Source organism: Muscardinus avellanarius, assembly GCF_963383645.1.
Source record: "Muscardinus avellanarius genome assembly, chromosome: 1".
Classification (NCBI taxonomy): Eukaryota; Metazoa; Chordata; class Mammalia; order Rodentia; family Gliridae; genus Muscardinus; species Muscardinus avellanarius.
In genome coordinates, this window is record NC_137786.1 from 221,787,120 (window position 1) to 221,799,254 (window position 12,135).

Here is a 12,135-nt window from a genome sequence, read left to right on the forward strand (position 1 = left end):
TTTTTTAATACTAGTTCTCTATTCTGCAATCATTATTTATGCCACACAACTTTGATCATAATTATATGGTTCTTCTGAGTTCAAGATACATTAATGTATATGTTGCCACTTACCAATCTAGGCACATTGCTTAATGTTCTATATTAGAAGAAATACATACATTTGGAGTTGCTGTATTTAGCCCATTTGTTTGGTAAGTTGAAAATTGGTGTTTTTTATGGTGCATGCCACTTGATAAAGATTGTTAGCTGGTTAAGATAGGTAATTATATGACCTTGTATCTAAGGTATTTGCTATATAAAAATCCAGTTCACATCTAGCTGTATCATGATATTGCTCAGTGAAGCCACATTAAGATATTAACAATAGAGGACTTTAGTCACTGCTCAGTTGTTGAAAAATATTTTTTTCTTTCCTGTTGAAGTAGTTATTGGATTAATACTGGGTTGAAATGAAGGTACTGGAAGGGTAGAATAGAGATCATTACAATTCCACCTGATTCAGATTCAGGTCTAAATAAAAAGCCTCCATTCCAATGAACAGTGCAGAATCATGATCGCCTTTCTTTTTAAGAATTAGAACATAGACTTTAACAAATTCTCCAGTTACAAGCTCCCACTCTGAGCCAGAGCTTCTTGGGCAGAGATTATCACAGTCAGATGAGGCGGCCTTTGGCTGGGTGGCTGAGGAAGGGAACTGGGGTTGCTTCCTTATTCAGCCTAGTTTTAATATCACTTGACTTACCTAATATTGCATAATTTGTGATTCATAGTTTATTAATAATTATGCTTAGGCATTTTTTTCACATTAGATGTTGTTCACAGCACTTGGGAGTCAGTGACTTTTTCTTGGCAAGATCACAGCCATTTTCCTCTAGAGACTGTCCAAGGGAAGAAACCTGTTCAGGGGAGATTACTTCATTTGAATTCATTCCAACTATTCTAACTAATTTATTTTTAGAGATAATGTAACAGTGCCGTAGACTTTGTCCATACATATAAGTGGATGGATTATTATCCTGTTAAAATGACCCAGGAGGTTTCTGAACACTCAAAAGATTCCTTAGCTGGAATTTGTCTTTAGGCTACTGTCTAATCCTCTGGGTGCCCTTTATTTTGTTATATTCATCACTGCTTAGAGAATTTTGTGCAAAGTCTCAATTTTCAGAAATGAGATTGCAGAGATATAGGAACATGATTTTTTTACTTGGAAGTAATGGGCTTGAGGAAAATGTTAATTGAATATCAGAGAGATTGAAGAGTTCTTTTGTGCTGGTGAGAAACCCCCATCACCAGATTTGTGATGAAGTCAGAGCCCAGCCTTTGCCTTATTAGATACAAAGCTATAGAGGAAGATAGATAAAGTATAGATTCCTTTTTGTTTTTTCCTCACTATTAATTGAAAAGAGAAAAATGTGTAAGTAATCTTCCTGTTCTTAAATAGCCCTCTTTATGCTATTAACAATGACCTTGGCCAAGTTAATTTTCATGATAAGATCCATTTTCATGCAAATGTAGCACTTTAATTTTTTCATAAATGTTATTTTTCAAGCAGGTGAGATTATTAATCTGCCTTATGCATTAAATGTTTTTTTTTTTTACAACCGGTATGTTCATTTTTATACTCTTATTTGTGCATTGTAACTTTATGTTTTAATGAGGTTTGGTGTGTCAGACACATCCATGCACATGGTGCTTGCTGTTTCCCTCTGGATCCCATCCTGCTTTCTCTGCCTCCTCACACACATTATTGAGGTTTGGATTGATAATTTTGCTTACATACATAGCATTTCTTGAACAATAACCTTTCTCATGTCTCCATTTATCCATCTTCACCTCTGTCTTCAGATCCCCTTTCTCTATTCTATTGGTATCCCTTCTAGTTTTTCTGGAATTCTTTGTCTTCCTTATTTTCTTTCTAGCTTCCACATATAAAGGAAAACATCTGACCTTTCACTTTCTGAGACTAGCTAATCTCACTGAGCATAATATGCTCTAGTTCCATCTGTCTTCTTGCAAATTTTGTTCATTATGGCTGAGTAAAATTCCACTGTGTGTTTATATCACAGTGTTGTAATACATTCATCTGTCAATGAACACCTAGGCTGGTTCTGCAATTTGGTGATTGTGAATTGTTCTGTTAGTCCATTTTGATTATATAAAACAGTGAGTTTCATTGTGGTATATTCGTACATGTGCATAATACACTTTGAACATACCCTTCCCCTCCTTACTGTCCCTTATACTCCCCAGTAAATGTTGATATTTAGGTTTGTTGATATTAAAAGTTGATATTAAATGTTGATTAAATTTGTTGACATTTGTATCTTAGCTACCCACTTTGGACACATTTACATAGTTCTGAAAGATGGAGATACTGAGAAGCCAATGTGGAATATGGAAACTCTTGCTACTTAACTACTTTTAGATCCATTGACTCTTTCTGCACATGTCCTCTTTCTCTACCAAATGGAAACTTCTTGCTTTCTGTAGTCTAAGTGCGTTCCTTCACAGGTAACCACTGTTCCTTATATATAATAAGATACTTTTGTCCTATGTCCAAAAAAGGTTTCATGACTTATACCTATATTATTTTTTATATGTTGGACTATGTTTATAATTTTTATTAAGTTAAAAGAGACCCTAATGATTCATTTTTATTTAATGCTCACAGTGATACATTCAAAAATATTGTAATCAGCTATTATTTTGTTTATACTTTACCAGGTGTAAAACAGTGCTCTAAGTACTTTACGTGTAATTAAAATATAACCCTAAGAGGCAGGTACTATGGGTGATCCTTGCTAAAGTGATAAAGCAGAGGCCCAGGGAGGGTGATTCAGTGGCCTGAGGTCACACAGTCAGTAAATGACTGAACCTGGGAGGACAACATGAGCCGTGGGCTGCAGAGGCTGCCATCTTATCATCGTGCTGTGCTCTGTCTTCAAGGTTGTCTGGAGGCCTATGGGTACACACCTGGTGAGAAGCTGAAGAGTCATTATTTGGTCACACAAGTAGTTGCATCCCATTTGCCACTGGCTGGGAGAGCTTTAAGAAACAGCTATAAGGATGGAAATTTTATCTGATTATATGAATTTTATTTTTGAAATTTATTTATTTTTTAAAAAATGTTTATTGGTGTATTGTAGTCATGCTTCTTAATGGAGTGCAAATTGGTAGAAGCATACAAGCACACATCACTCAATTAGCCCTTTCCCAATTCCCACTCCATTCCCTTCCCCCTCCCTACTTGATTATATGAATTAAAAAAAATGGTAGGGTGCACAAATAATGTTGTAGTTATTTGTATTGAAAAGAAATCTGAGATCAACTTTAATTCCTCTATCAATGCATAAACTGAGACATATTGTTAATTACAGTAGGGTCTAACTGGGTGATGTGTGCATGTATGCCTACACAAGTTTTAGTTTTTTATCTTATTATGATGTATGAATGTATGAATACAATGCATCGATAAAAAATTAAGAGAAAGAAAATTACAAAAATCCATGTCCTCTAATATTGAGCATAACATTTTCCTTGAGTATACAGTTTTCTGGATCTGGACAGTGAAGTTTTATTTTCAGCATTCTCTAAATCTAGGAATTGTTACACAGGTAATCTTATCCCAATACTCACTATGTCTGTCTTCAGTTTCTATTTTCTCCTCGTTTGCTACCTAGATAATTCTTGAAAGGAAAATACTAGCAACTAATGCCATAGTTGGTAAAAGTCATGACTTAGGTCAGCTTCATTAAAAAATGTTTGCTGCGAATTAGTATGCTGAGTGGGAATGTTTCAAGGATGGCAGTATATGCAAAGATCAAATGGACAGAATTATAACTCTTGAAAAAGAAGGCAGAGTCCAATGAGTAAGCTACAAATAACAACATGCCTATTCTCCTGTAGTTATTTGATACAGTTCCAAATCCAGTATTTTGTAATTTAAGGAGAAATTCATGAAGGCTGAGCAGCCTTTGAGACATGAGAGACTAACCACCTAAGGTAGAGAGGAATGCAACAGAACTCACTGAGATCTTTCAGAAATGGTGTACTGTTTGGTGCTATGCACATCATGTTGAAAAGTTACCCCCCACAAACACTACCACCTTGAAGAACTGACTTGGTGTCCATTTATAGATTTAGTTTGTTATCACTACTAGAGAGTAAGTTTTTGAAAATAGGAACCTTTTCTTTGTTCATTATTGGCAAAATTTGGGCAAAGAAGAAATGTATTTTTAATATGCATTATTTTGCAGTACTGTGAATTGAACACAGGGACATTCTATATCTGATCTACATATCCAGCCATTTATTTTATTTTTAATTTTGAAACAGGGCATCACTAAGTTCCCAAGACTGGACTTCAACTTGTGATTTACCTTTCTTAGCCTTCCTAGTAGCTGGGATTACAGTCAAGTAGCAGCAACATATAAATGACTTCTGACTACACTTCTCAACTAAGGATTAGAGAAAGTACCATTAACCTTTAGGTCTCAAATAAAACTGTCTGAGAAGGAGTAGAATTATCTTGGGAATGTCTATTGGATTTTTTGTAAGAGGAACTAGGTAGAAGATTTTTAAATGTTTACCCTGTGTGCATCACTATAGAAAGTGTAATGATGGAGAAGTGTTCTACAACATAGAAGATTCATGGTCCTGTTAACAATTCTGTGGCAGGTCCTGTTCTTCTGAGCTCTCATCTACAAATTAAGTCTTTTAAAATTATAAATGGGACAGAGTAACAATGTCACAGAGTTTGTCCTCTTGGGCCTCACTCAGGATCCCAATGGGCAAAAAGCATTATTCGTATTGTTTTTTGTCACCTATGTGGTGACGATGGTGGGCAACCTGCTGATCGTGGTGACTGTCATTGCCAGCTCCTCCTTGGGCTCCCCGATGTACTTCTTCCTCGCATACCTGTCATTCATGGATGCGGGTTATTCCTCTGCCATCTCACCCAAGCTGATCTTAGACTTGCTCTGTGATAAGAAGACGATTTCCTTCCCAGCATGCATGGGCCAGCTCTTCATAGAACACTTCCTTGCTGGCTCTGAGGTCTTCCTTCTGGTGATGATGGCTTACGACCGCTATGTGGCCATCTGTAGACCACTGCACTACTTGAGCATCATGAATCGGTGGGTTTGCAGCCTCCTGTTGGTTATTTCCTGGGTTGGAGGCTTTTCCCACTCTGTGGTTCAACTCGTCTTTGTGTACAACCTCCCTTTCTGCGGTCCCAATGTCATGGATCATTTCATGTGTGACATGTACCCATTGCTGGAACTTGCGTGCACTGACACTTATTTCATAGGCCTCACGGTAGTGGCCAATGGTGGAGCAATCTGTACGGTGGTCTTCATCCTTCTCCTAATCTCCTATGGATTCATCCTAAACTCTCTTAAAAGTCACAGTCAAGAAGGGAGGCGTAAAGCTCTGTCCACCTGCAGCTCCCACATCACTGTGGTCATCCTCTTCTTTGTTCCCTGTGTTTTCCTGTATGTTAGACCTGTTTCCACCTTTTCTGTAGATAAATCCTTAAGTGTAGTTTTTACTGTTTTCACTCCTATGTTGAATCCTTTAATATATACCTTGAGAAATTCAGAGATGAAAAATGCTATGAAAAAACTCTGGTGTAAACAGTTATCTACAGGCAGAATACAAACAAGTCTTCCACAATAAACACTTTTGTTTCTACTTCTAAAGCAATAAATGGGCAGTAAGTCCTAAGAAAGGATGATGTAGTCAAACTGAACATAATCTCTGGGGATGAATCTCTTTATATAAAACATCAATGAGTAAAATAAATTATCTCATGAGAGTATGACCACTCTTAAAGAGAGTTAGTGATGATGCATTTGTCCAATCACAAGTAAAAATGAATGTAAGCTCACTTTACTATTAGATTTACAAATGACTTGTTTGGGTAGAAAAAATATTTGTCTACAATATAACAAGCTATTATAAGATAAACCTGATTTCATCTTAATATACATCATCATCTATGGTTTGTAGGAGTTTTCTAATTGAAAATTGTTTTCCATTTTAAGTAGGATATTTAAACATTCACTTTCACATATAATTGTCTTTCCTCCCTAGGTTTCACTAGCACCGGAAGTGTATAGTCATCCTTTGGTATAGGTAGAAGGTTCAAAAAACTAAATCAAAAGTCTTCTAGAGATAATAAACAAATTCATCATAGTAGGCAGATATAAATTAGCTCAAAGAAATCATTAGCTTTTCCCTATGCCTACCATGAATTCATTGAAAGACAAATTTGGCAAACAATTTCATTCCAAATAATCTGAAAACTATGTAGGACTAAACATAAGAAAGGAAATAAAAGACCTTTTTGAAGAAAATTATAAAAAACACTAAAGAAAGATATTGAAGAAGATCTCAGAAGATGGAAAGCTCTCCCATGTTCTTGAAAAGGCATAATAAATATGGTCAAATGGCCATATTACCAAAACTGACCTACAAATTCAATGGAATCCCTATTGAAATACCATTTATATGGAAAGAGTATTCTTTTGACCAGGATGTATACAATAATTCCACTATTGTATTTTCATCTTTTTATTCTAATTTTTACCCCCGTGTTTCTCTTCCAAGGCTCTTACCATTGAGTTCTGTTTTTATAATGGGAAATTTGGCTTACTTAGGTTTTTAAATAAAATTGATCATGATTTTGGTTATAATTCTTTTTCTGATTTTTACATTTATTAATGTTTCCTATAATTAATATTCATTTGATTCCATAATTCATTCTATTTTTTGTTTTTCCTTCTCTTTGTCTTTGTCTATCTCTTTCTTTTTTGGTGATGAAGGTCTATCCCTTCACTCTTTCCTACATTTCCTTTAATCTATTTTTTTTTTTTTTTTGGTGGTACTGGGGATGGAACACTTTTTGGGCTACACTCCCAGGCCTATTTTAAATTTTTTTATTTGGAAACAGGGTCTCTTAAGCCAGCGCGTCTGGCTTCAAACCTGCGCGATCCTCCTGTCTCCGCCTCCTAAGCACGGGGATTACAAGCGTGCCCCACCACGCCCGGCTCCTTTAACCTATTTTAAAGTCTTCCTGAAGATCATTCTGTAGATCTCCATATAGCACAGTTGGTTACAGATCTCTATTTTCATTATGTCAGGAAATTTATTTCATCATTTTAAAATCAATATTCAGTTATCAGTTGATACTTGCTTTCACTTAGCACCTTGAAGATGTCATTCCTTTTTCTGGTTTTCATTACTTCTTTTAAAAAATAGATTGTCAGTCTTATTTTTATTTTTTTTGAATACAGTATTTCCTTAAAATTTCTCTGTCTCTTGGCATTATTTTGCCTACCTAATCCATATTTTAGAAAACATTTTCCTTAAAAATTATATACAATGAAACTTTTAACTTTCCATGAACCAAAGCCTCGATCTTAATGTTTTTCAATAGGTTCAGAAAAATTGCAGCAGTATTTTTCAAATATTTTGGGTACTTTATTCTCTTTCTCTCCTATTTCTGGAATTATACTTCAGTTATATGCACATTACTTTCCTCCTCCTCCTCCTCCACCTCCTCCTCCTCCTCTTCCTCCTCCTCTTCCTCCTCCTCCTTTACCTTTCTTCTTCATAAAGGATAAGATTCAAATTTTTGGTCATGCTATGCAAGTATTCTACCAATAAAGTATATCTTTAGTCTTATATTTAAAAATTCTGCTTTATAGCATTTTCTTTATTTATTTTATTGTTCTATCTTTTGATATGCTTTTGTAATCTTTTTTCCAGTTTACTGTTTCTCTATTTATTTGTTTATAATGTGCTATTAAATCCAAGCATGAAGTTTTTAATTTCAGATAATATGTATTTTAATGTTTAAGTACACAAGATTCAATTTATTATTCATCTTGTATATTTTTCATTTCTACCCACGAATCCTCTCAGAAATATCTACTTCTATTTATTTGGTTTTTTTTTTTTTTGGTGGTACTGGGGTTCCTGGAAGCCCTTCTACCTCCGGGCTACACTCCTAGACCCATTTTTACATTTTTATTTGGAAACAGGGTCTCCTAAGCCAGCGCGCGCGGCTGGCTTCGAACCTGCGCGATCCTCCTGTCTCTGCCTCCCAAGCGTGGGGATTACAAGCGTGCGCCACCACGCCTGGCTATTTATTTGTTTTTTGTTCTTGCCTTTCAGTTGTCTTCTATACTTTACTATTTTTACTCAAGTGCTAGAGTTTGTGTATAAAAAGACAGAGACAAATCAAGATATTTTATAGTTTTTTCTTCTTTAAGAGGGGATTTCCTGTGTTTCTAGATAACGAAGAGGATTGAAAAAGCAAAAACCTCAAATAGCCATAATTCAACCATGAAATTAGATGATCCAAGCTGGGCTTGAGTTCCTTTGAGGACTATTGTATTGATGACTGACATTATTACAAGAATAACATCCTTTGCAATACAAAGTACACTTCTCCGCTTCATGGAAGACCGCAAATATTCTTTTTGTTCTTCAGGTAAAGCTTATACAGAAAGTTCCACTGATGTTTTGAGGCTCTTCTGTAAGACTTTAGAAATTATCCCATGTTTGTTCACACCTGTAATATGACTACTTGGGAAGCGGAGGTGGGAGGATCAAATCTTTGAAGACAACCTAAGCAATGTAGTAAGACTCTCAGCAACCTAGCAAGATCCTGCTTCAGAATGAAACAATATGAAGACTGGAAATGTAGACTGGTAGATGAATGCCTTTGGGTTTGCTTTCCTTAAAAATAAAAATTCTCTATTAGGTGGGCATAGTGGTGCAGATCAGTACTCACAATACTTTTGAGGCTGAGATAGGAGGAATGGAAGTTTTAGGCAAGCACCAAAATATGTAAAGAGTTGGGGTATAGCTCAGTGGTAGAATGTCCCAGCGTTTTCTCTACAGTACCATAAACCAAAAATATTTTATAGCTTTTCAAGAGAGACTTAAAATGCAGGGTTCAGATTTCTAAATTTTCTTCAAAATACTAGCACCACAGAAACTTTAATGTGAATTTTTAATTCTTTCAAGTCCATGCACTTTTACATTTCCCTAGCTCTTTTGGCTGATCTTATTTGGAAATTTGGTGCAAAATACATAATTTATGTTTTCATAGAAGATATATATATATATATATTCTGGTGTTCTACTTTGGCAACAGATATAGATCATCTCTATAATTACTGTGCATTATGATGATGTCATTGTAGAAAACATCTAGAAATATTTTAATATGTCTTTCTTGTTGGAGCAAATGAAGTTTTATTTTACTCTGTTGTAGACATCAGCTGATCTAGCAAAAGTTCTTTACCTCATTTAAATAAGTAAGAAAGCATTGGTATGTTTTGAATTCAACTGGAAGTTTTCTATTCTGCCATCATAATTTGTGCCACAATAACTTTGATCATAATTATATGGTTCTTCAGAATTCAAGATACATTCATCCAGAATTTGCCACTCACCCATATAGGAATGGTGCTTAGTGTTCTTAGAAAAGATACATACTACATTTTCTAGAGCCAATCTATTTGTTACATATGTTGAAAATTGGCAATTTACGTGTGCCTTTCACCTGATAAAGATCATTAGCTGGTTAATATTCATATTATGTGGCAAGGTCCAATTGATATCTAAACATAAATGTCTTATGCTCAATGAAGCCAGGTTAAGGGAGTAACAGTGGAAGTACTTTTGTTGGAAAATAATTGTTTCTTTTCTGTTTAAATAGATATTGGATTAATATTGGATTGAAATCTAGGGGCTGAAATAATGGAATAGAGATCATTACAATCTCAACTGACACAGATTCAGGAATGATCAAAAGCTCCCACTCCCCTTAAAAGTGCAGAATTACCATAATATTTTCAAGAATTAGAAAATCAACAAATTCTCCAGTTCCAAGCTTCTTGCCTCTGAATCCCAGAGAATCTTGGGAAGAGACCCTCATAGTCAGAGTGAAGCTGTCCTTGGCTGGGTTGGCGGCAGAAGGAAACTAGGGCTGGTTCCTCCTTCCACCTGGCTTAAATGTCATTTGCTTTATCCAAATATTGAACAAAATGAAACTCACAGTTTATTAAACATTACACTTTGTAGCTTTCTTTTTACATTAGAGATTCTTCACAGCACTTGGCAGTCAGCTACTCTTTCTTGGCAGGGCCCAAATCTTTCTCCTCTAGGGATTGTCCAAGGGACTAAACCTGTTCAAGGGAGATGACTTCATTTGAATTTGTTTGAAGTATTCTAACAAATTTATTTTTAGTGAGAAAGTAACAATATCACAGAGTGTGTCTGTATAGACAAGTGGATAGATAGATTGTTTTCTTGTTAGAAAGACCCAAGAGGTTTCTGAAAACTCAAATGCTTCCCTGGCTGGAGTGCATCTTTGCTGTCCAGTCCTCCGGGTGTCTTGTCTTCTTGTGATATACATCACTGCTTAGAGAATTTCATGGAAGCTCTCAATATCTTGGGGTGAAATTACAGAGATATAGGAACATGTTTTTAATTAGAAACGAATGGGGCTGAGAAAGATGCAGTTTGATGGAGCGATTGAAGAATTCTGCTTGCGTTTGTGAGAAATCTCCACCACTAGCTTCCTCATGAAGTCAAACCTCAGCCTTTGCCTTGTTAGGCACAGAGCTGAGGAGGAAGGCACACAAGTTACAAACTCTTGAAGTCTTTTTGTTTGCTTCACTGTATTTGATAGAAAAGAAAAAAAGAGAAATGTTGTGTAAGTAATCTTAGTGCCCTTTAATATTTTATTTGTGTTAACAAATCATACATTTTGCCAGGTTAAGGTCAATATTCATGTACACATAACAGTTTTGTTTTTCCATGAAGATCTTTTTCTATCAGGTGAGAACACTAACTGACCTTTATACATTAGCAGTTTTTTTTATTCACTATGTCTTCATTTATTTTTACCCTTTTATTGGTGCATTCTTGTTCTATACCATACCAAGTTTCAGAGTTTTAGATGTATACATGCATGTAGCACCTGCTATATTTCCCTCTGGATTCCATCCCCTTTCCTCCCTTTATTACCGAGATTTGAATTGATAACTTTGTATATGTGCATAGCATTATTTAAATTGTGTCCTTCATCAAATCTCCGGTTGCCCTTCCTAAAGTTCTCTTTCTCTCTTCTACTGGTATCTCTTCTAGTTTATTCAGAGTTGCTTTTGCTTTCCAATTTCTCCCAAGCTTACACATTTGATATTAAATATGGAACCCTACATTTTTTTTGAGACAGCTACTCTCAGTATAGTATTTTCTACTTTCATCTCTTTTCCTACAAATGACATAATTTTGTTCTTTTTTATGATGGAGTAAAATTCCATTGTGTGCCTGTAGCACAATTTCCTAATACATTTATCTGTTGATGGACTCTTAGGTTGGTTCCATAGCTTGGCTATTGTGACTTGTGCTATTAGTGAATTTTAATTATACAAAATAATGGGTTTCATTTTGTCATATTTGTACATGTGTATTACATATCTTGAATGTACCCTTTCACCCATTGCCACTGATAACCCTCTCTTATCAAAGTTGATATTTAAATAGCTTTATTCATTAGGATATTTATTTTCCTTTTTGCCAAATAGTAAGATATTCATTTTACATGCCCAAAATCAATTGATTTATTACTTCAGTTTATGGAATATTATATTTTGCATATATTAACAGAGAAGGACAATTGCTTCAGATATATTTGAATTTAAAAATTTAAAGTTTAAATTTACATATTATACCAGAGATATTAGAATATAAAAGGACAGATAGCTATTATGTTCTGGAAGATTATGTGGCCGTGTGTGTGTGTGTGTGTGTGTGTGTGTGTGTGTGTGTGTGTGTGTATTACTGGGGATTGAACCCAGGTGCATTCTACCCCCAGGCAATGCCCCCAAACCTTTTTATTTTTTGAAACATGTTTTGATAGGTTGCTGGGGGTTTTTCTAGGCATCTGAGGTTGTTCTGGAATCTGTGATTCTCCTGTCTCAGCTTCCCTGTCCTGGGATTATAGGCATGGACCACCATGCCCAGCTTTTATGAGCTTTTATGTGAGAATTTTAATATCATATTGGTAAAATGTTTATATTTATACATAGAGAAACTAATGCTCAGAGATGTG

General features: G+C 35.3%; 1 protein-coding gene across 1 annotated transcript; it reads left to right on the forward strand.

Annotated features, from left to right (window-relative positions):
- Window positions 1-4,730: 4,730 nt before the first annotated feature.
- Window positions 4,731-5,678, forward strand: LOC308259711 (olfactory receptor 4A5-like; the record flags this gene model as incomplete). The annotated part of the gene is made up of 1 exon (XM_080690903.1): window positions 4,731-5,678. One exon carries the CDS (start codon window positions 4,731-4,733, stop codon window positions 5,676-5,678), a length of 948 nt encoding a protein of 315 aa, XP_080547029.1.
- Between the last annotated feature and the right edge of the window lie 6,457 nt (window positions 5,679-12,135).